This window comes from Hippichthys cyanospilos, chromosome 3 (assembly GCF_059441005.1).
Source record: "Hippichthys cyanospilos isolate Australia breed blue-spotted pipefish chromosome 3, RoL_Hcya_1.0, whole genome shotgun sequence".
In the NCBI taxonomy this organism is placed as follows: Eukaryota; Metazoa; Chordata; class Actinopteri; order Syngnathiformes; family Syngnathidae; genus Hippichthys; species Hippichthys cyanospilos.
This window is the reverse complement of record NC_142371.1, coordinates 4,778,287-4,801,188: the sequence shown is the minus strand read 5'-3', so window position 1 is coordinate 4,801,188 and position 22,902 is coordinate 4,778,287. Positions and strand designations below refer to the sequence as shown.

General features: G+C 39.5%; 2 protein-coding genes across 2 annotated transcripts; both read right to left on the bottom strand.

Annotated features, from left to right (window-relative positions):
- Window positions 1-4,635: 4,635 nt before the first annotated feature.
- Window positions 4,636-11,375, bottom strand: LOC148425561 (metastasis-associated in colon cancer protein 1-like). Its single transcript, XM_088410708.1, has 5 exons — window positions 11,254-11,375; window positions 9,571-9,666; window positions 7,463-9,471; window positions 6,179-6,367; window positions 4,636-5,436 (listed from the first exon to the last, which is right to left on the bottom strand). Exons 2-5 carry the CDS (start codon window positions 9,656-9,658, stop codon window positions 5,233-5,235), a joined length of 2,490 nt encoding a protein of 829 aa, XP_088266834.1. The 5' UTR covers window positions 9,659-9,666; window positions 11,254-11,375; the 3' UTR covers window positions 4,636-5,232.
- Window positions 11,376-16,274: 4,899 nt separating this feature from the next.
- LOC148425560 (transcription factor Sp8) lies at window positions 16,275-19,817 on the bottom strand. The gene is made up of 2 exons (XM_088410661.1): window positions 19,518-19,817; window positions 16,275-19,243 (listed from the first exon to the last, which is right to left on the bottom strand). The coding sequence occupies exons 1-2, from the start codon at window positions 19,536-19,538 to the stop codon at window positions 17,903-17,905; spliced, it is 1,362 nt and encodes a 453-aa protein (XP_088266787.1). The 5' UTR covers window positions 19,539-19,817; the 3' UTR covers window positions 16,275-17,902.
- Window positions 19,818-22,902: the final 3,085 nt, after the last annotated feature.

Below are 22,902 nucleotides of genomic sequence, written 5' to 3'. Positions count from 1 at the left end.
GTCCTAGTCCTAGTTTCGTGCTCTAATTTGGGTTCGTTTTGATCCAACGGTTTTTGGAGTTTAAGGACCATAAGCTGGGAGCAGGTCAAGCAAAGTGCTCCAGCTGTGTATAGGGATGAATACTATTTAAGGGGGATGATGGGCAAAAGTGTGGGGGTGCGGTTTGGGGACTTGGGGAGTGATCTGGGTGGAGGAGGGTCTCCCACCTCTTGCCAAGAGCAACACTGCATAGGATCCTGCTGACGTGTACAAGGACTAGCCAAGAATCTTATCTTTCTTCATTTTGTCATTGGGTCCGGGGTTCAGAACCAACGAGCATATCCTAAACGCATTGGGTGATTGTAAATGATGTGATGTTCTTACGACATTGATGGTCTCTGAACTGCAGCTGCACACTCATCTCTGCTCACCTCTGCTCCCCCTGCTGTGTCAGTTAGAGGCGACCTCTTCTTCTTCCTTTCCCGTCTCCTCCTCCTCATTTGAGGACACAATGGGCTACCTCTCCAGAAATGTTGATTTTGGAACAGGAACCCTTCTGCCTGGCTCGGTTGACAGAAATTAGCCAAGGACACATCCTCAGAGAGTTTTACCCCCAAGCTCTCAGCTGATTGTAGATTTTTGTGTATTTTCTCTGGGGGGCAGTGTTTATTTTCACTCATCATTGAGGAAGTTCCGTGGTCACCCAGCTGGTCATGTCGTCAAGGCGTGATGTCATAGCTTGATTATCACCTTGAATATTTATTTCCAAGCAAGATTTTATAAAATACGGCCATCCAATTGGTTTTAGTGTGATGTTTGAGGTAGGCGCAAAAAGCACTTTCTAATACCCTGCGATGTCAACTGCAGAACAAGCTAAAGATACTGTAAAGGTGGATTCACATGTGATAGCGAAGACTTTTATGTCAATTGTGTGACCGCAATTGAAACTGCGATGTACGGATAATGCCATGACACAAATTCAGCTTATTTATGCTGATTACTTTCTACTGTCAATAAAACACATTATATTCAAGTCACTCACCACAGTAACAAAGTAATCCGGAGTCCTCCTCACTCTCTAAGTATGATTTTATTTTCAGTCTGGGTTTCTACCAGTTTTGTTCAAAGCAAGTGCCCCTGACCTGAGATCATGCAATCAATAAACTTTGATGAAAACAAATACAATTACTCCACTATGCATGATAAAAACTCAAGACATACAACAGAATGAATGACATAATCAATGGATTCAAACAATGATTTTTTTCACAGTTATGCCTACATTTACAGAAATATTGGTGTCAAACTTAAGGACAGAGCGTTCCATCTGGCCGACAACAATTCATATACGACTTGCAACAATTCATATATGAATCAATATTCAAATTAATCATTTTTTTTCATAGTCGATCCATCGTTTAGAGACCCAGAATTATCCTAATCCTCAAAATGTCATCCCCTAAAAAGTAAATATTCTGTCATTTTAGTCTGCAATGAAAGCATTTTCTATTAAATCAAAATAAGGTACTTACCAACATTTAACTTGATTTTAAGAAAACAATTATCAATATTTTAGCCTATTTCTAGATGTTCCGGACAAAACCAGTAATAAAAAAAAACTGCTTTTTTTTTTTTTTTTGCAGTCTGTTTAAGAAAATGTTCTGTTTTTGAATGAAAGGATGGAAATTAGATTAATCGACTAACAGAAAATAATAAGCAGATTCATCAATTATTAAAGTAAACGTCATTTGCAGCCCTATTTTTATGTGTTTTACTGGTTACATACAGTACAAACAAACGGTATTTTTCCCTAATATATAGTGAGGTTAATATGTGCTATAACATGTGATCATTTTTACATGTCATATTCCCATGCGCACTAAATCAGATATATTACACATGCAGTATTTTGTTTTTTTCGGCTTATGCTTAAAATAAAGACAAATTAACCATGTATCAACGTAAAAATTTTATCTACTTCAATTAGAGTAAATTACTACCTGCAGTCCTCTCAGAGATCTCCAAACAACCACTTTTCTACCAAACAAGTGTGACATAATCATAAGTCAAGAAATAAATCAGATCACAGCAATAATGCAAACAAACCTTCATCACTTCAACTTTTCACATTTCATGGAACAATGAATGTGGACTGCAGTTCTTAAGATAGAATTCATTTAGACATTGGATAGGGTTAGGGTTAGGTACAAGATAGTACAAGGTACAAATACAAGAATAAAATGCATGTGGTCAGAAAAATAAAGCCTACCGACCGACCTTTTTGCTTAAACTCAGCTGGGAACAATAGAAGAAGGCCGTTCATCAATCCAAGACTTTACGATGGGAGGAATGCGTGTTATGAAAACTCACATTGCTGATTATCAGCATACTTAACCACCAACCCTGTTGACTCCATCTGGTTTTTAGATCACTAGAGGACTGGGAGTGTCACGCTTGGTACATCAGGCCTGTCAGCAGCCACGCTCTGTGCACATCCCCCACACAGTCGCTGTACACCTGACAAAACTTTGACCAAAACATAGAATGTGATCCCCTCAGCTCAAAAATAAATAAGGGATTCCCTTCGCTATCGTTTCCTTGAATGATTCTATGCATTGGGGCTGATGTTGGTCAAAGCTCAAAGGGCTCATTTGCCAGCTTTCATTTCATGAGATCTACTTCTGTAAGGCCGTGAGATGGAAAAAGTGAGAGAAAAGTGAGGCGGCCAGGATGTGGACGCAGATTACTCACAAAGCTGCTCCGAAACGCTGCCAAACACTTTGCGTTGTGTTTTTTCTTTCTTTGCCAGTGAGTCATGTGGTAATGGAGCTTCCTCCTTCCCAGCGGTGGTCACGAGAAGAGGCTCCAAGCAGGCTGTTAGTCAGAAGAAAGGCATCAAACACCTTGTAACACCTCAAATATGCTGCTCTGAAACGCTACAGGTCTCCTGAACTTGAAGAATAACTTTGTAACTTAGACACATTCACTTTTAACTCTTTTCAACAGATGTAATTACAAGATTTAATCAGATTATGTTTGCTGATGAATCGTTTTCTTGGGGTATACAGTATACTGTATCTTAATATTCTCTTTAATCATCAGTGCATCTGATTTTAAATGTATTTAATTTGGGGCTGGCATCGATCCCATGAACAGCCTGAACTGGTCACCACTCACCAGACAATTGCAGCGATAGATACAAACAGCCTTCCTGGCATGCATATTTTTAGAAATGTAGTAACTCCACACATGCCAGAGTTCATAATCAAAACTCTGAGGCAGACTTTCTAATCACTATTCCACCACGCTACCCCCCACTTTTAATCAGAGGGACTCAATCTTCAAGTGATAAATGAAGTGCGGGCTTATAAACTGTTATAATGCACCCCTCCCCCCGACTTTTCTAATTACCCAACTTGCTCAACTTTCACGTCATCCATTACCGGACTGTTAGGGTGTAAAGTAAAAAAGGGTGGGTGTTGTGGTAGGAGTCACCATCACAGTCTCCGCGGTGAGCATAAATCAGCAAAGCTAATAAATTGAAAGCCAAATGACTTCTTGGCCCCGGCATATATCACGGAAACATGGCGGCAGCTCAAATGAAGCCTCGTGCACCCAAGGGGGACAGAGGAATGCTTCTGTTCGTGCAAAGTGATTTGTGGATGGCTCCCAAGTTTGTTGGCTTCAGAAAGCACCCTGCCACAAACTTCCAAGCTCACTTATCTTAATTTGCAGAGGATCGTTACTCCATTATGGCTTTGACTTCGCAGCAAATCTTCAAAATGGGATTTTAAATCTGATGATGCAGATATTAAGAAAGTAAATTAATATTATACTTTATTACCCTATGTCTTGGTAGACTATACTGAACAACTCGTAGTCTTTCTGTTTGGTTGGAACAATGGCGCTGCCCATTGGATGGAGAATGTCATTGCAGAATTTGCTGCCCGCTTTAGTTTTAATATTTAGCAAAGCGGCCGAAATATTAAAATAATACAAATGTGAACAGTATTAAAGTATCAAAATAGTGATATACTATTAATGTACTATATAACTAAATATTCTTCAAATAATTAGTTTTACATTTGATTACAACAGTATTTCTTCGCATGCATGTTTGTATGTATGTAGGTATGTACATATCTATCTATCTATCTATCTATCTATCTATCTATCTATCTATCTATCTATCTATCTATCTATCTATCTATCTATCTATCTATCTATCTATCTATCTATCTATCTATCTATCTATCTATCTATCTATCTATCTATCTATCTATCTATCTATCTATCTATCTATCTAATGTATTGAGGTGTGCTTGCGTTGTGGTCGCTTTTCAATAAGCAGTTGCAGGAAGTATGTAAAAGTGGTTTATTTGGAATGATAATTCTTTTAAATGACTTTTCTTCGTTGGTTTGGCTTATTTCTTGAAAAAGAATAGTCAAACAGTCCTGCGCAACAGTATAGCTCATGAGCAAAAGTTTGCATCTCTCTCTGTTACCGTTCACACATGCTTCAAACTAAACAGTACTGCTGTGGAATTTAATATACATTTTTATAATAACTTGAATCAATTGTCTATGTTGCTTGTTGTAATTTGTGTTCTGTCATCTGAAGTCATTTACCAACCTATACTTAAAAAGTCACTCATATTTACTGTGTCTTATTGTATTACTTGTATGTGATTCCATCAGGCGTTTATTGCAGTTAATATTGCCGTCAAATGCAACACTTCACTTCTGTATGGGACACTCCAAACAATGATTCAAAGTGCATATTCAAAACCTTTGGCAAAACCGTGTGAAGCAAGAAATGGTGCTTTCTAAAATATAACATTACAATACAAAAAAAAAAATCAAGTAAAGGCTCATTATCACTTTGGAGAACATTCAGGGAGTACATATAAAGTTATATAATACAATACACGCAAATCACTTTCACATTTATTGGTCTCAACAAGATGCTATGTGTTTCAGATCAACTGAGGCAAACATCTATAGCAGTGATGAAAACACATATAACAGTGATATAGCCTACTATATGTAAAAATGAACAAGTCGTCTGGAAGTAGTACTAAAAATGCAATACAAAAAAAATCTGTTTCAGTGCTGAAAAATTCTGAATTGAATTTTACTGTAATGTGCTAATGAACCAAGTGGCCTTTGTTTGTTCCATCCAAGTCCACAGTCACAGTTGCTGTTAGTGAACAAAGACATTGGATAAACACAAGTGCTCTGATTGCCGAGTTCTTAGTTCTTTGTGTATGCAGCGGTCCGGTAGATATCCAGGCAGTTGACAGTGATGAGGGCACCGGTCAGCTGTCTCCATTGCCTGGTAATAGGGTTCTTCATCTTATCGAGGACCAGGTGGAGGTCTTGAATCATGTCTCTGTAACTGTTTCCGTAACGTTGACTCCAGGAGAACAGGAAATCGTAAGCAGGTTTCCACATCAACTGTAAGACATTGACGAACATTCATTTTGATATTTTAATATGTTGGTTAAAAAAAAATGGTTAAATCTCATGGGTTGCTGTTACTTCTGGAAAATGTACCGTAACATACATTTTAGATGTTTTTACAACAAATCAGCAGCTGTAAGCAATTTTTAACACAATACACAACAAACATATGCTACTGGCACTGAATTAATTGCTGTGTTCACTACAACTTAAAGGGCAACAATTTTGAGAGTTCTATGCAGTCCAAATTCTTATTAATATGGCATTTATAGAGTGCGAATTAAGCAGCAAAATCCCTCCCCTATTTTTATCCAGCTGGATTGGCGGTCATTTTGCTGTTTTCTGTCAGGTGAAAATGACAGCATAGTTGCTCAGACCACAGGTTAGGGTTATTTACAGCTAACCCGTTTTCTGAGTGTAGTCATGTGACATTTGCAAGCTGAGTTATGATTGGTTATGAGCCCTGAGCAACTGTCATGACATGACATTTTCAGTTGACTGCAAGTGGCTGTCACCTCAGATGGATAAAAGCGGGGAGATTTTGATGCTCAATTCGTATTTCACTAACGCAAAAGATCAGTGGGCCTACATACAGCATATCATTGTAAAGGAAATATTTGTGTCGATTTCCACTTTAATATATTACAAGCCTTGTAATAAACATTGTCTGATTATTTTAGCATGCCAACACGAGCACACCTCACAACTGAACAGGGATCAACCAGAATTAACTGACCTGGGGTCCAACCTCTCCGTACTGTCCTCTGTGCGGTGCCTCATAGACCGCAATCTGAGCACTTGTCAGCTTTCCCACTTTGTCGGCGAGCTCCCGCCATCGAATCCCCAGCTCCACGGCGGTGGACAGGATGACTGTATTCTGAATCAACTGGGCCACAAGATTGATGCTGTCCATCTTAAGCAGACCCTTAAAGAACAAACACAACAAGAAGTTTGTTGATAGTAAAAGAATGAGATCACTGGGAGAGTGTTAAGGGTTGAGAAGCAGCAAGCTGCCAATTTGGAGGAAATCTTTTTGATTGGGAATCTCCTTCGAACTTAAACTTGAATCATTTGAACATATTTGCCAATATGTGAAAAATACTTTCAAAGGTTCAAATGTACTTGTATCCCGAATGCTAAAAATAGAGCACTTTTTTCCCATAAAGCCACGGGGTATTGATTTGCACATACAAACAACCTGTGATATTATGGGAAGAAAATACCAAATGGACATGATGAAATCAGAAAGTTTACTAATAAACATTGTTTGCTTAATTTTAAATTAATTGGTATCATGTTGGCTGAATGCTAAAAACAACAAACAAACTTTTTTTTAACTTGCGCATGTGCAAATCATTACCCCATGGCATTATGGAAAAAGCATGCTATGTTTTTATACCCTAAATGTACGTTCGGAGGTACTATTTTCAGGTTCATTCAAACATATTTGCAAGGATGTTCAAATGTACTTGTAAATGCGTTCAATCATTTTTAAATATGGTCAAATGTACTTGCAAATACTGTACATTGAAATATACTTGTAGACTAAATGTTTATAAAGCCACAAGGTGTTAAATGGTGCATGCGCGTACCCCGCTGCATTATGGGAAAATATGCCAAACAGAAATAATCAAACCACAAAAATTACTAATGAGCAAAGTTTACTTCCATATTTTTTTATTGTATTGGTATGCGGAAGGCCATGCTATGAATGAATATAATGTTCCCTGTGCAAGTCATTGTTCTGTAGCATGATTGGAAAATTTTGATATTTTTAGCATGTAGCCAACAACTGTGCTCAAATCTATTCGCAAATACATTTGAGCATATTTGCAAGTATGTTCATATGTTTTGAAATCCATTCAAACGTATATGCAAGTGCTGTATGTTCAAATGTGTTTGCCAATCAACAATGTTTACTTCAAATTGGCAGCATCCATCACGCCAGATGAGTGACAACAAAAACATGTTGACAATCTTGCTTATGTGGACTTTTAAAATGAAATGCCCTTCTACTTACAGCCATGAGTTCATGAAGGAATTTCTTCCCACTGTTCGCAGCGTGGCAGTCTTCCTTCAGCTTTTCAAGCACACAGGCCACCTTATCAGCCTCCGTTTCAGCAACTCTGCGAGTGATGCTGTCCAGTGACAGATTGTAATACCCTAAAGCATCTGCAAAGCCTCTCCAGTTGGTTATATCCTCTGTGACGAGTGTTTGGATGGCCGAGTACATGTATGTAAGTTTCTTGAAAGGCAGCGTCATGTTATCCAGGAGCGCCTCTGTGGTCACGCTAACGCCGGTGAAGTCAATCACCTGATCCGCCGTAATGAGCTTGACATTTTTGCAATGGACCAAACCAGTTCTGCCCCTGAGGAATCCAATGTACCACTCCTTTCCCTTGAAATTCCCCACTGATCTAACAGTTGCTTTTGATAGAAGAGCCACAGTGTCTCCCTTGAAGTACTCCAGTAGGTAGTCAACACGTGACTGACGGAGAACCGACTTTAGGGCTACTCCGTACCATTTTACGTTCACGGGTACATTTTTAAACGCGGGGTAATCCGGTACCCGATCTTCAGGAATCGAGGATGCTCTCGACATCTCGACAACTTTTCTACTTCTTTGATTTGACAAGCGCTTTTCACATCGAACGGGTGCTGCAGGAGGTGAATGCACCTGGAAGCGTGCAACGCTGGTCGAGTTTGAGTCAGTTACTAGCAGGTCTAACTGAAAAGGACTTATGTCGTTTCTGCTGGCATAAGATAAAGCCACTGGTAAATGTAGCACCGTTCCTATTTTCAGCTGACTCTGCCTCACTTCTTTCACCTTGTCCTCGAGTCTTATTTTAAACATGGAGTCCTTGATACTAGTGTTGACAAACAGGTCATGCAGGTTGTCGGTCCTAAGGTGATGCGCTCCCCAGAACTGCAGCACAAGTGGGGGCAGCTGTTTGTTCCCTTGACAAATATCTGAAAAGGGAAGCTTAGGCGGTACCTCCTCGTGACAGCACACAACTATTACGACCTTGAAAGATGGATGGATGTACCTGGGGCCATAAACAGCGACTGTAATTTGGCGGTGAAGATAATCCCAGACTGACGTAGCCGGAGACTGAACGGCGGAGGCCTCTGCAACTGCTATCACATAAAAATGTGTCTTCGGCTGTTGAAGTTTCATCTGCATCAAGTTCTTAAAAATGTCACAATCACTCACTCTAATATAAGGTCCTTCCCGTTTGCAAGACAAGAGGCCGACCACAGTGGTCATTGCCTGACTTAACGGGTCGCTCCGCACCTCTCCCGAAAGCTTCATCTTCAGGGATATGTAACTCTTGGTGTTGATGTTGCTGAGCACGACTTCCAGAAGTGGACTTAGAGTGGTAATGTAGTTATTGTTGAGTCCGGGAGGAGGGTCGAGCATTGCCTTCAGTGTTACTTCCTGAATTTCACCAGGAAGCACATGGCCCTCGGGGATATCAATACTAATTTCAGAGTCTGGCAGTTGGATGGTGCCTCCATCATGGCCGATCTTGCAGATGACCTGAAAATTTGTTGCCTGGGTCTGAGCCCATCCAGGACTCTGGCTTATCAGATTGAGGTCCAGGCAAGAGCGAGTTAACTGCCTGTGGCTCAGCCAAGCCATTTTATAAGCTTCTCTATCATTTTTGAGCCACTCAAAGTCAGGATTTAGAACAGGCTTTGGCGGTTTGAAGCTGCCCCTCATCTTTTGTGCCTTCTCATAATTTCCATCCAGAATGTCAATGGCACTTCTCCATCTCCCAGATCTGTTAGCTTTGTTTTTCCTTTCCAGAAAGGTCCCCTCATCTGAGGATGGGCTATTGGGCTCCCCATTTGCTCTGTCTTGGTGGTTTATAATCCCTGGTAATATGTCTGATGTGTTGGAAATAATATTATCGGTATTGTTGTGTACAATCTCATCTAAGAAGGGATTAGATCCAGACAACTTGCTCCAAAAGGGATTTTGTCTTGACTTGTCATAGCTGTTTCTCATCTGAGGCACATTTCCATCTATTAAAAAAAACATTACTTTATCAGTAATTCTTCTTTGAACACTTATCTCAAAGTACATTCCGTACAACTTTAAGATGTTACAGTCCAAATCATTACCATTCAAAGCATTTTCTTCCAGATCAACCAGTGTCCCCTCAGATTTGCTTCTTACAAGACTCCCTGCACGCCGCAAGGAGTTTTCCATATTTTCATCTGTAAAATAAATAAATAAATAAAATATATACACAATGGTTAGAAGTATGAAATCAATCAAATCAAATCAATATATATAAATATATATATATATATATATATATATATATATATATATATATATATATATATATATATATATATATATATATATATATATATATATATATATACCTTTGCTACTTTCTACTATTGCGAATTTGCCACATTGCGGATTATTTTTTACTGCAAGGATTTTTTTTCCATTACATATTGAACTTTTCCAATAGCTCCCGAATGTGCTACTCCCACAAAGGCTTGTACTGGGCCTAAACGCCAACAAAATATGATGACTTGCTGAGAATTGCTTGCTCGCAGCCGTGGCCCGCCATTTGGGAGTGAACAAATCCACCGCTCCCTACATTAAGGACGAGGCGAACATTAGAAGACGGCTGCCATCACCTTTGGCGATTTAGCGAAGCCAGTCGTTACGGCTCGTAATAAAACGATTGTCCGTATGGGAGCTGCTTTAGCAATCTGGATTGCCGACAAAAGAGGCCCTTTCTTTTGAAGTCTTGCGCAACTGCGGCCATATTAGTAGCGGCTCGGACGTTGAATTGAAATCTAATCTGTACATGATCAAACAATGTTAAGTTTACACTTGAAATACCATTTTATTATCAAAGAAATCTAGGTAAGAAATTTCCAAGATGTCACAAATAAGAAGCATTCCATAATGGAGTGTCTGATACCTGTGGTTTAACTGTACATCGTACCTTGTCTGTAACAACTAAAAGTTATTCATCGCCTTGCTGCTGTCATTCGATATTATATTTATTTATATAATACATTATAAATAATCAGTAAAACACTTCACAAATGAATTAAAACTTTCAAAATTTAATCTTTGTTCAACGTTTTATTTGTATGATCGGAGAGATATATCAGATGAAAGTAAAAGTAATTTTCTTGTATTCCATGTACCATTGGCCAATTAGAATTGAGCAGATAAGAATCAGCGAAGTTGTCACAACTACAAACTGTCAGTCAGCTATGGCCCAAGTGTAAACATTTTGCAGAACCATAAAAACAACAAATCCGCCCAGAGCATCGACTGTTCAAGTTATTATTCATAGTTCAAATAGCTTGTTTTGTGTCCCTTGCAGAGAAACAGTAGTCGAGGTGGAAGAAAGCCCCAGATGTCATTGTGTCACTTGCTACTGTAGAGAGGATCCAACCCGTTCATGAGACGTCAGAGTGAGTCAGTCGTCAATAACGTGCTTGCTTACAAGCAAAAAAAAAAAAAAAAACAGGTTGGTCTTGTTGTGAGAAATTGAGGTTTACAGTCATTTCTGGCAGAAATTCTAATTCGGCTCAATGCCGTGAAGACAATGTCAATTTTTTCCACTGCGTTCAACGATATCAGCAAATATATCAAAATAGGCATTTGCATAACATTTGAATACAATTCAAAGTGATACACAAAACAGCTAAACCGTATTACTATCTCGGCAGGTGTGTGTGTCTAGTGCTTACACATTAATGACGCGTAAACTTCATCGGTCATAACTGTTTAAAATGATGAAACATTAAAGAAAATAAACTCACCGTCGGCATGAGATGTTTGTAGTCTTTTCTCAAATTCGCTCTCAGAAAAAGATTCTGATCCACACACATAGACACTTTGTTTTTGGAATTGTGCAGCGTGTTCTCTATCTGCTTTCACTCGAATTGAGCATGTTGGGACTCTGAGTCTGAGGCAGACACATTATCTTGACGGAGGAGGGACGTTTATGCTTCGGAGAACTACAACTCCCACACCCCACTGCGATATTTACGCAGTAGACCTTGCGACACCTGAAACCGAGCGGCAGTTTCGAGGACTTCCAGTCAGATAAGCGTGCTATGAACGAATGAAACCGTGCAGGAAAGCTGTAACTAAACTTTTGTGATCAAACAAATTGAATTTGATTTGAAAACAAACGAACGATAACACATTGAATAGAAAGCGGCAAATGCACCCCCCATCCACACACACACACACACACACACACACACACACACACACACACACACACACACGCACGCACGCACACACACTTTTTTTTTCCCCTCCAAAATTGATTTTGTTGTATTTGGGTATCACTGCGCTTTCGTGTGATAAAACCCCAAACTAAGGTTAACCGGAGCTAATCCAGTCAAGGACAGTAGCCACGCCAATAAAATTAACCATTTACCCATTAACTTGAAGGCTTGCAGTTTACAAAGCAGCAAAAGAGTGGCTGTACACGATTAATGAAGTACAGGCATTCCTTTACTAAAAATACTTGTTTTTTTCCATAGAACCGAACACATCTGATACACAGAGGTACACCCAACTATATCTTGTGTCCATATGAAGCAACATACACAGAAATTAGTTCATATTCAGTCAAACTGAAAAGTAGGTGGACTTGAACCAGTGTACAAAATACAGGATATGCAAAGCAGGGCAAGCCTATATAATGTACTGTATATACACTTTTTAAATATACTCTGAGGTGGATGAAAAAAGGCAGGGAGGAAAGAAGATGGAGGGGAGGAATGAAGGGAGTCACCGACACTTTAAGGGTCACAAGCAGGTCAACACACAAACACACACATAGGCTCAAAACTTTAGCACGAGACTTGACCCCTAATTTGAAACCTTAACCGTTGTTTTAAACTTTAGTCTTGAGTTGAAAGCACTATCTAACCAAAACCCTAAACTTATTAAAAGCCCTATCCTGATTTCAAGTTTAACTTTGAAACCATAATCCCGTCTTCAAATCTTTACTTTGAAACCCCAAACCAGCTTTTATTAAAAGTGAAAGTCATGTAGATAGGAAAATAGGAATTTGTGTGGAGCTGTGTATGGCAGTTCTCTGGAAACATTTGAGGAATGTTGCGATGTTGAATAACATTTCTTGCATCAATGGGATAACTGATAAATGAAGCAATACATGTCAAAATGTAAAACAATGAAACACACTTAAAGTGAATAATCCCCAATACCTTCCACATACGTGCTATGTTATTGTTACGGGGGAGGTCATATGCATTTAAATATGTTGAATATATTTGTGCGATCTGTACTGGCCATCTTATATTATTCATGAAAAAAAAAGATTTGAACATATGTATGCGCAATGACATCACATCGATGTTAGAATCTTATTTTACTTTAAATGGGATCATTGGCAGATTTTACTTGAAATGCTGCCCTCTTGTGGTTCAATTAGCCATTATCATAACATGCTCATTAATTATTTATTATAATTACGACATTATGTGTATTTTTAATGTAACGTTTTGTTTGATATATAAGCCCTTAACTCTTAGCGTCTTCAATCTTAATTTTATGAAAATAGGCCGGTTCATGTCATAACATGAAGGTCATACACATTATGTAACTGTATTCACTTATTATAAACTCTTTTGGATTATTGTTGGTAAATATGATCTATGTGTCGTCTTGGAACTCTTTTCAGCATTTGGTGAACGTAGTTAGTTAGCCCTCGTACCCCTGAAATGTCAAAATCCAGTCCATGGCAGCCTGTGTCCTGCATGTTTTCCATTTTATTCTTTACATCACAACCTAATTCAAATGATAACTTCATTATGAAGCTCCTGCGGTGCTCGCTGATAAGCTAATCATTTGAATGTGTTGTAAAGAAAAACTGGAAAAGGGGGCAAACATGCAGTATACAAGCCCATGTAAAACAGAGTATAAAGATTCAGCAATAAGAGTGTTAAAGTGGTTTCACTTGTAAACCACATGGTGACGCCATTCCTCTAACTTTTTTTTCTCTTTTAAATCTCAACTAACATGTGTTTTGGTTTTCTGTAAACCAACACAGAAGTCAGGTCTGAATAAGATAGTTCCTATATGTTAAAATGAATGAACTACAATGCAATGTATTCAATAGTCATGTGTCCGATTTTTATGTGTAAACCAATCTATATTGGTGATAGGGCCAGCCGACACAAATTGGACATTTTGACCAAGATATTGGTTAATTTGTCAGTAATTAAGAGCTTCATGTGAGTATATCAAATTTATACTCAGTTTAAGCTTTATGCTCAGACCCAAATAGTGAGGTAGTTTATCAGTGAAATTAATATTCAATCCTTATATATAACTTGGTGGCATCCAGTGAGAGTCTTCTCATTTAAATGGGTGCCTTAGTTTTAGTATATTCGATGAAATCAATGTTGAGTAGATTCAATAAATTGGAGTCTGGTCACAATCAAGCTAAAACAAAATCCACTTTCATTTTATATCTTCATTCATACTTATCCATTGCAAGTCCCATGTGTTTGTTTTACTAAATTCAACAGGCGACGGACCACCCTGTTATAAAATTGAGTCTAAATTGCTGAAAACTTTGAAAATGGTACCCTGTCACAGTTGGTACAATTACCCTGACTTATTTCACCAAGCTTGGAGTGTTATATATTTGTACCCCGAGTTCGGTCAGTTTAATGGCAGTGGTAGTTTCCAAGTCTGTGATTTTGTTTGGGAAAAGAGTTGGAACAGTTGATCTTCTGCTCCTTGTGTTGCAATTGACTGGGTCATGATGAGGTCTGGCTGGAAACTCTGCTCGCTTCAACTGCTGCGTTCTTCATCCATGATTGGCAGCTCAGCTCTTATCATGGCTCTCTTCTTGCACCCTTGTGCCGAGCAGGTCATGATGACCATGTCCTCTTCAGGAAGTTAAACAGATCGCATGCGAGGTCTTGATAGGCTTTTTTTTTGTTTATTATTTAAGTATGAATGACCACTGTCCTATTACCAATTGTATATTGTGTGTAGAATAGGTGGCATACAACTTTCATGAAATCAAACAACATCATCAGCATCTTTTATGGCATTTTTAGTGTAGATCGGTGCATTCACACTGGTGTGAGTGAGACTGCAAGACAACATGAAACGTAAACATGAGTAGTAAGTCAGTATGAGCCCTCACTTGCTGATCTATACGTAGACGTTAGCTTTAAAAAATAAATAAGTATATATATATATATATATATATATATATATATATATATATATATATATATATATATATATATATATATATATATATATATATATATATATATATATATATATATATATATATATATATATATATAATTATAATTTATAATTAATTATTTAATAATTTAATATAACATATGTACGTATGTATATATAGAGGGAGAGACATAATTATTTGAATGCAGTATAGTTCCAGTTTGCAGCAGCAAACTATACCCAGCGTAATAAACATTTTGAAATGTATTCCTGCCTCACAGTATCATTTATAATAAATGTATACATGCCGTAACTTTTAATACAATCGATCCGATTAGCCTGTATTGTGTAGGTTTACTGGTTGAAGTAGTAAGTAAGATTATTCATCAATTATTTCGAGAAGGATTTATAAGATTCGAGTCTTATTTTACAGATGTAATGCACATATAGGCCTGAATTATGTCTATCTTTAGGAGTAAAGCCTACCTCATGTTTCATAAATAAATAAATAAATAAATAAGTATCATTGCATAATTTAGTGATTTGTGTGAAATACATCGAATTCATGTCTCACGCCAAAATAATTTCAAGCAATAGAGGGCGCTGAAAGGTTACATTTTGAAGTAGAAGTTTCAACATGATTGACTTCCTCTTTAAGCCTTAAGTAGACCACTTAAAAAAAAAAGAATCAGATATTACATTTTGTAGGAATGTTCAAAAGTACGTTTAACATTTATTTGTTTAATAAGCTTATCATTTTTAATTATTTTGGTTAACTCATCTTCCCCTTGCATGCCTGCATTTCCCTGTTGTGCAACACATACATTCGTCTTAAATTTTCAAATCATTAATGAAAAAATGGGATTGAATTAAAAAAAAGTTGAAAATATTGGAGTATACACATTATTTTGTAAAGTATGCAACTGAAAAATCATCTGCTTAGAAAAATGAATTGTCTTCAGAGCTACTTCATAAGTGAAACTTCGAGCCTTATTTCATATAAATTGCTCCCGAATGCAACGCTACCTTTTTCAAAATGTAAAATATTTATGAAAAAAAAGTGTTTTGTGTTAATTGTAGCGTATGCGCCTAAAGAAATTGCCCATGTATAAAATGTGTACAGCGTGTTGCGCATATTCACATTTTACAGTGTATTCAATTCAAATAAGTTTTCAACAAAAACAAATGACGTCAAACTTTTAATACGGTAAAATTGTTAAAAACTCAATCGCACTGGAGCTGCTCCTACGTTAGCCTGAAGTAATTTTCCTGTACTTACTTTGTACATTCAAATTCAGCCTTGGTCGCGAGATACCCTACTTTTTAATTCGTTGATGATAGAATCTATCTACAGGCAAGTTTTTTTGTTCAATAATCTAACAAAAAATAATGTCTCGTTGATGTGTAGTATACAAACCAGAATGTGACCCACATCAAATACGTTTTGTAATAACATATCGAACAATTGCCATTATAGAGAAATATAATTTTCATTGGCAATAATTTCATCGACCCAACAAAGTGATTCTGAGTCCATATACTGACTTTATTGAGTGGCTCACATAAAAAGCCTTTCTCAGGAGGAAAAAAAACTGATATCATTGTAAAATTAAAATCACTTTACAACATGCTTACTTAAATAAAAAAAAAAAATAATAAAAAAAAACGCGTGGGTAAACAGTAACTTATTTTCGGACCTTACAAATAAATTCGAAAGTGCGCCTAATGATATAGACCCCTAAATACAAGAAAAATTCGTGGTTAAATAGAGCTCCCCACAATACATTTCATATCATGTCATCAGAACAAAACAAAACAAAAAAATCCAAAGTACATTTCAGTATACAGTATTTTCAAATATTTACTAGAGTCCATATACAACTAGAAATAGCTATACAAAATCGTCTCCTGGACAAATACATTACTCACCTTTGACATGGGCGTATATTCTAACCTACATGGTTCAATATTTACAGCACATTTTGCAGTCATGGGACCCCTCAACTGCAAACTCGCTTTGACGCACGTGTGGACTGGACACAAATTGTGTTTGTGTGTGTTGATGTGTGTCAGTGTGTGTGCGTATATGTGTGTGACGGTCAGATATGACAAAACCACCCCATAATTATACTCCATTTATTTCACACCGAGCTATGTTAATCTCTCCTTCTCAGTAATATAAAGTGCCAGAGTTTGCCCGGGAACAATATGGATGATAGCACAACATTTTTTTTTTTTTTTGCAGCCCCTCCAAAAATACAGAAAAAGGTGTACCAAACTGTTTTTCACTTTTACATTGAGATATTTCTATTTAGAACAGCAACGTGTCATTGGAAAAATAGGAAATCTAATCCTCAACACGCATGATGGAGAAATTCACTGTTTGTGCAGCTGTCGCATCCTTGCTAAATAATGCATATATAGGCCTATATTTTCCCCAGCAAAAGACACGGAAGCTTCGTTCACTACCATGTATTCAATTGTTGGTATGCAGACTGAATTTCTATGCAAAAATTATGGAGAACTGTGCATTAATTAACAAACTGGTAAATTATCATCAAAATTGACTTTTTGGCTGTAGAAGCAACACATCTTTGTGAATATACATTAAAGTATTAATTCTCCAGCAGGTGAAAAAGTGTAGGCCTATTTTTTTTCACAAGGATCTTTGTGCGTACACAATAAATTTTATAGTTTAACATTTGTGTCTCTATATGTGTATGACTATTTTTTCAATAAATGATATAACGTTCAAGTTTGTTTACAGAAAAATGTATAGCGTCATGATAAATTACATAATGACTTTACATAAAATATATACTATAAAATCGGATGCCGTTTTAATGCATATTGTCGACTGTCTAGTTAAAAAAAGAAAAAGAAAAATAACATTAAGATTTGCGCACTTGTATCGGCTCATTTCGCATGTCACTATTGGGAAATATATAGGCCTGTTTCATTAACGCCATAAACGATGGTGCATTTGTACCATGATATTTAAGAAATGTGTAGACCTTAAAATGAAATATCCACCACATGTCACGGATCATTCTCTTGGCCTGACACTGTGTCCCGTTTTATAAAGGAACGAACAGGCCTGTTCATCCGATTCTGAAGGAGAATCGCGATGGAGCATTACGCACACACATGTCCAGCACTGTCAGAACATTCCCGACACCTTCTCGTGGTTCCCACACCCGTAAGGTCAAGCAAGCGGAGTTAGAGGCCGTTCATGCCCACCACGCCCTGTCTGGCCTCGGCCGGGTGCAACAGGTCCGGGGAGTGGCACGGGGGGCTCCCCGGCGCGCTGTGCTCGCTGTCGGTGTCGCTCCCCCTCTTGCCCCCGCTGCCCCCGGATCCCGAACCGGCCGACCCGCCGGCGCTGTGAGTCTTGACGTGCTTACTCAGGTGGTCGCTTCGCATAAACCTCTTGTTGCACACCGGGCAAGCGAACCTCTTCTCCCCGGTGTGCGTGCGTAAGTGTCGCTGGAGCTCGTCGGAGCGCGTGAACCTCTTGCCGCAAAAGAGCCAGTTGCACACGAACGGCCGCTCGCCGGTGTGCCAGCGCAAGTGCGCCTTCAGATGGGACGTCTTGCCGTAAACCTTCCCGCAGCCGGGGATGTGACAACTGTGGAGGCCCTTCCGCCGGAGGCTGGCGCCAGCCGGTCCAAGTCTCTCCGCCTCCTGACAGTTGGGACAGTCGCAGGTGGCTCTGCCCGAGTAGCGCCGCGCGGAGGAGCGCGGGGACGCAGCTAAGGAGGCGGGCGGCCCCCCGGAGAGCATGGTGCCCCCGGCGCCGGTTAACGGAGACGGTGTCGTGTCCGGGTACGAGGAGAGCACCGGTTTGAAGCCGTCCATCAGGTGCTGGCCCGTGGTCAACAGGTGCGGAGAGGGGTTTGTACTGAAGGCGGAGTGACTCAAAGTGGAATATTCAGAATTATATCCGCCCAGGGGGGAGTGCAGGGACGTCTGCAGTCCACCGGAATGTAACGACGTCTGTAGTGCTGCTCCGTTGGGGTTCTGAACGTCAATCCAGCCGGCTCCCACGTCCCACCAGGCGGATGCCCCCGTGGTGCCCACCTCTCCAGCGGGGATGCCGGGATGCGACGACTTGAACCACGACTCGTACGGGTGCGCCACGCTCATCCTCGGGTAGATGCCCTGCAGGCTGTCCACGGACGTGTGCACCTTGGAAATGAACACCGGCTGGTGGCCGGACTCCTGGGAGCCGTTGGACACGGAGGCTTGGAACACCGAGTAGTCGTTCCCGAAGTGGGAGCCGGGCGAGGCGCCGGACGTCAGGGAGAAGGCGCTGGAGCCCGTCGAGCCGTTGGAACTGAACGAGTCCGAGATGGCCGAGCCGTTGCGGGACACCCCGAAGCCGGACAGGCCCGAGCCGAGACTGCAGCTGCTGGCGGCGGCTCTCTTCCACGGGTGGAAGCCTTTGCCGAAAGAGGAGGAATTATCCGAAATGGCGGAAGGCGAAGGGCTCGGACTCCCGATTTTGTTACACGTTGCAGCTAACATGGCTAAAGGAGTCGATCCCAACCTCGGCTCCTCCTGAAGGGACACCAAAGCAGCAGGTTAGCGGACGGGAATAACAAAAAGACACCTTTCAACTCGGCCTGCGTACCTTGACAAACTTTTACAAACAAGGGAAGCGCACCAGACACATTTTTGATCCCATCGAATAAAAGTAGAAGCTAAGCACTGCCTTTGCTCTAACTTTGCCCTCGGATTTTAAAGTGTAATCCCCCCTAGCCCCGAGCAGGAGAGGCGCAGCCAATGACAAGAACTAATTGAAGCAGTAAGAAAGTCCTTTTCGGAGACTCACCCCTAGAAGTGAAGTTGCCATCACACACAAAAAAACACAACCCTCCTCCGAGGATCTTTTTATATTTATGAATCCGAGCAGTGTTTTTTCTCCTTTTCTTTTCTCTTTCTTTTTTTTTTCTTTTTAGAGGTGTGCAATACAATGATGCGTTCCGCCCATTCTTCCACGGTCCCGCGGCTCCTCTCGGCTTTGAAGTGGCGCTGTGACACGGGCGTCCAATCAGCGGCTCCGGCATGCCGCGCGGCCGCCGCACGGCCCCCGTGAGGTCATCAATAGACAGGGCTCTCCACCCCCCAGGCCGCCCCCTCCATAATAAAAGACAGCGGAAGGAAGGTAAAGTTAAATGAGAGTGAATAAGGAGGGAGGAATTAGGGGGCCACTTATTGAGATTTTGTACAGAACATCACTTTCCATAAATTAGAAGAAAACTGCTTCAAGGGAGGATGAGCAGGGCGTCAATAAAAGTTTTTCATTACAAAAAACCTACCTCCTTTTTGCTTACTCATAAAGTATCGCAATTAATGGCACGTTTTTGTCTCAAAGTATTTTTAATAATCACATGAAAGTTTTTACACCTAAAAATGTAATTTTCGAAAATGCTTTAACTTAATATACACAAACTCAAGCGCCACAAAGACTGCTTTGTTCCCCACCCGTGTGATCTTATATTAAAATAACTTTCACATAATTGTGGTCAATTATGTTGGTGCTTTTGATGACTATGGTACACGTCTCTGCAAAATTCAATCAGAAACAACCCCCGCACGCGACGATATGGATAATGTTGACGTCTGAATTATTAATGAAAATAAGTGATTCCATTATATATTGCTCCGTCTGGATATCGAATATAAATGTTGCTTTTGTTGAATAGGGTCATCACTTTTCGCACGGACATTTTTTTTTTTGTTATGGTGCTGTTACGTAATAAGAAGTTGGGGGCAAAAGCGTGCGTGCGGCGTTCAGATGCACGCCACTCTCGTTCGGCATTTTGCATGCAGCCCGCACTGGAAGCGTGCATTTCATTTGAATTTCAAATTTAATAACACGGGAGGTTTTTAATCATCCGCACTTTTATTTGTTTGATATTAACATGCTTATTGACCGGCTCTGTTGACCAGCTTGGTCATTACAAGACAGGGAAAAGTTAATTAAAACGACCAGGGATTATTCATCACATCATCTGCCTTGGCCATGTCGCTTTCTTTATTACACGGCGTGATAGATGGAGCGCCTGATTAATTCTTATGTTTCTACCATTGGACACAAGCTTTTTCTCCCCTCCGGTATTAATTCACACTGCATTGCTCGCAGGTGTATAAAAATGAAGAAATGACAACGTTATCTTTAAAATTATGTCGTACAGGTGCAAGTGTTGATTAAAAACAGATTTAAATGACGTTGCGCCACGTTTTACACGCGTTGCTAATACCCGGTGGAAGTAATTCTAACGTAACACTTGCCATACATTATTTTTTTTCTAAATTTCTTCAGAACAACAAATGATTGTATTTTATGTAAAATAAAACAAATCATATGGTAAAGATACATTTTATTTTAAGGTTGGCAGGATTTTAAGTCTCAAAATTACATATGAAAATTAATATTGTACATGTATGATATATAAGTGTTTTCATTGGCCTCTTATTTAAAAAAACACTCGGTTGCATATTTGGCTCGATTTGCGATATTGAAAGAGAATTAAAAGTGACAGTAATGATAACGACAACAAATAAAAGCAACATACCGTTCTTCCCAGCTCCGATGCGCACCGATCAACGTTGTCTTGAAGCACGGCACAACCCGATGCAGGCTGTTTGGAGCAGTCTGAGTGTGTACCGTGCACATAAATGATACACTTGTAATTCCCCTTGCTGGAAGTTGGAAGACAGTCCGCCAGCCCCCTCCATTAGAATATGCAAAATTGATTCCCTGGAAAAATGAGGTAAATATATGTAATAAGAAATAAATATGTGTATAATTATGTTTAATTGGGGTGATTCTTTTTTTTTCTCCATTATATGCGCAAGAGTGTAGCACATGAGGCTGCGGTGCATGGAGGGTTGTTAAAGGGGGAGTGTGGGGGTGCATGCTGGGCCCTCGGTGACAAATTAGCAAGTGATCACTGCAGCAAGGCCCGGGTCAAAGGTCGACACGACATCCAGCATGTTGCTTGTTTGCTCAGCTCTGGGGGACGAGTAATGCATGAAAAAAAATAGTGTAATTCGCATCTTCCGTGGCCTGTTGTGTTTGTGTTCAGATGGTGCACAGGTTGCTGCTATTGCTGTAACTGTAAGCCGCCCTGAACAGATGTCCCCATTGAAGGCTTTCTTTTGGGGCTATATTACCGCCATGACATCAAACTCAAAACCTGTTTCCTTGGCCGCCATAATGAGCGACTTATTCTGGGCCGCTGAGCACGAACAAAGTGGGTGCAATATTGCGTGCGGCACAATTGCTTCACGTACAAAACAATTGAGGCCGGCTGCAGACACTTTGTTGAGAAGCTTTACCTTCAAAGTGGCTTGTGGAGGAAAGAATAAACAAACCTGGGGTCATCACTTGTGGAGTCAGACTATAAAGTTCCAAATAATTTAGTTTTCTGCTTGTTATAGGCTTATTTTTACAATAAGCGTGTAATGTGTTGCTAATCTTGGCCGTTTATTTTGAAAGTGAACTGGATCACACGTTTTACTTGCATGTTGAGTGTTACGTGTTGATGCACATCTAGATAAAAGCGAGCAAGAAACACAGGTCCTTTGTATATGATGATCTACACATTTTAAGAGGTTCTTAATGACACCATTTGAACATTTTTTACTTTATGGGAAAGTGTTTTGCATATAAATATTATAATTACAACTTGTGCTGTCTTAGTTTACTGTAGCTCAGCAATAGTCTACTTTGCATACCAACTTCTGTCCGTGTTTGTGTTAAGTCGCAGCCAAACCAAGAAACAGTTGAAAATTTATAGATTTTTTTTCCCACCATGTATCCAACTGTTACTTACCTGTAATGTGAAGTTGTGTAATATTGTTCATCTGTTGTTCTTGCGTCAATCTCAATGACCCAGAATCACCCAATTTCTTGAATCTTCCATTTTTTTTGTCATAGGAAGTTATTTTTAAGGAGACAGTTGCTATTCCAAAAGACAGTAGGTCCCAACTCAGGCACTCTTAGATCATTATAGTGACAACAGGAAATAATAAAAATGTACTTAATTTGTCTCAAAATAGTACTACCTATGTATGGTTATATTTCTTTTCATCTCTCTATTGTCAGCAACTTATACTGACAGAACAGAACAATTACTGTAAATACCCTCCCATTACATGGCAGAAGGTACAATAAACTTGTTGCCAATCAAACGACTTTCTCACCTTGT

Coding starts and splice junctions, on each gene's coding strand:
- LOC148425561 (XM_088410708.1), bottom strand. CDS start 9,658: ATGGAAAACTCCTTGCGGCGTGCAGGGAGTCTTGTAAGAAGCAAATCT. Junction 9,472..9,570: donor GGAAGAAAATGCTTTGAATG/GTAATGATTTGG, acceptor TTTTTTTAATAG/ATGGAAATGTGCCTCAGATG. Junction 5,437..6,178: donor ACGGAGAGGTTGGACCCCAG/GTCAGTTAATTC, acceptor AATGTCTTACAG/TTGATGTGGAAACCTGCTTA.
- LOC148425560 (XM_088410661.1), bottom strand. CDS start 19,538: ATGGCAACTTCACTTCTAGGG. Junction 19,244..19,517: donor TGGCAACTTCACTTCTAGGG/GTGAGTCTCCGA, acceptor GTGTCCCTTCAG/GAGGAGCCGAGGTTGGGATC.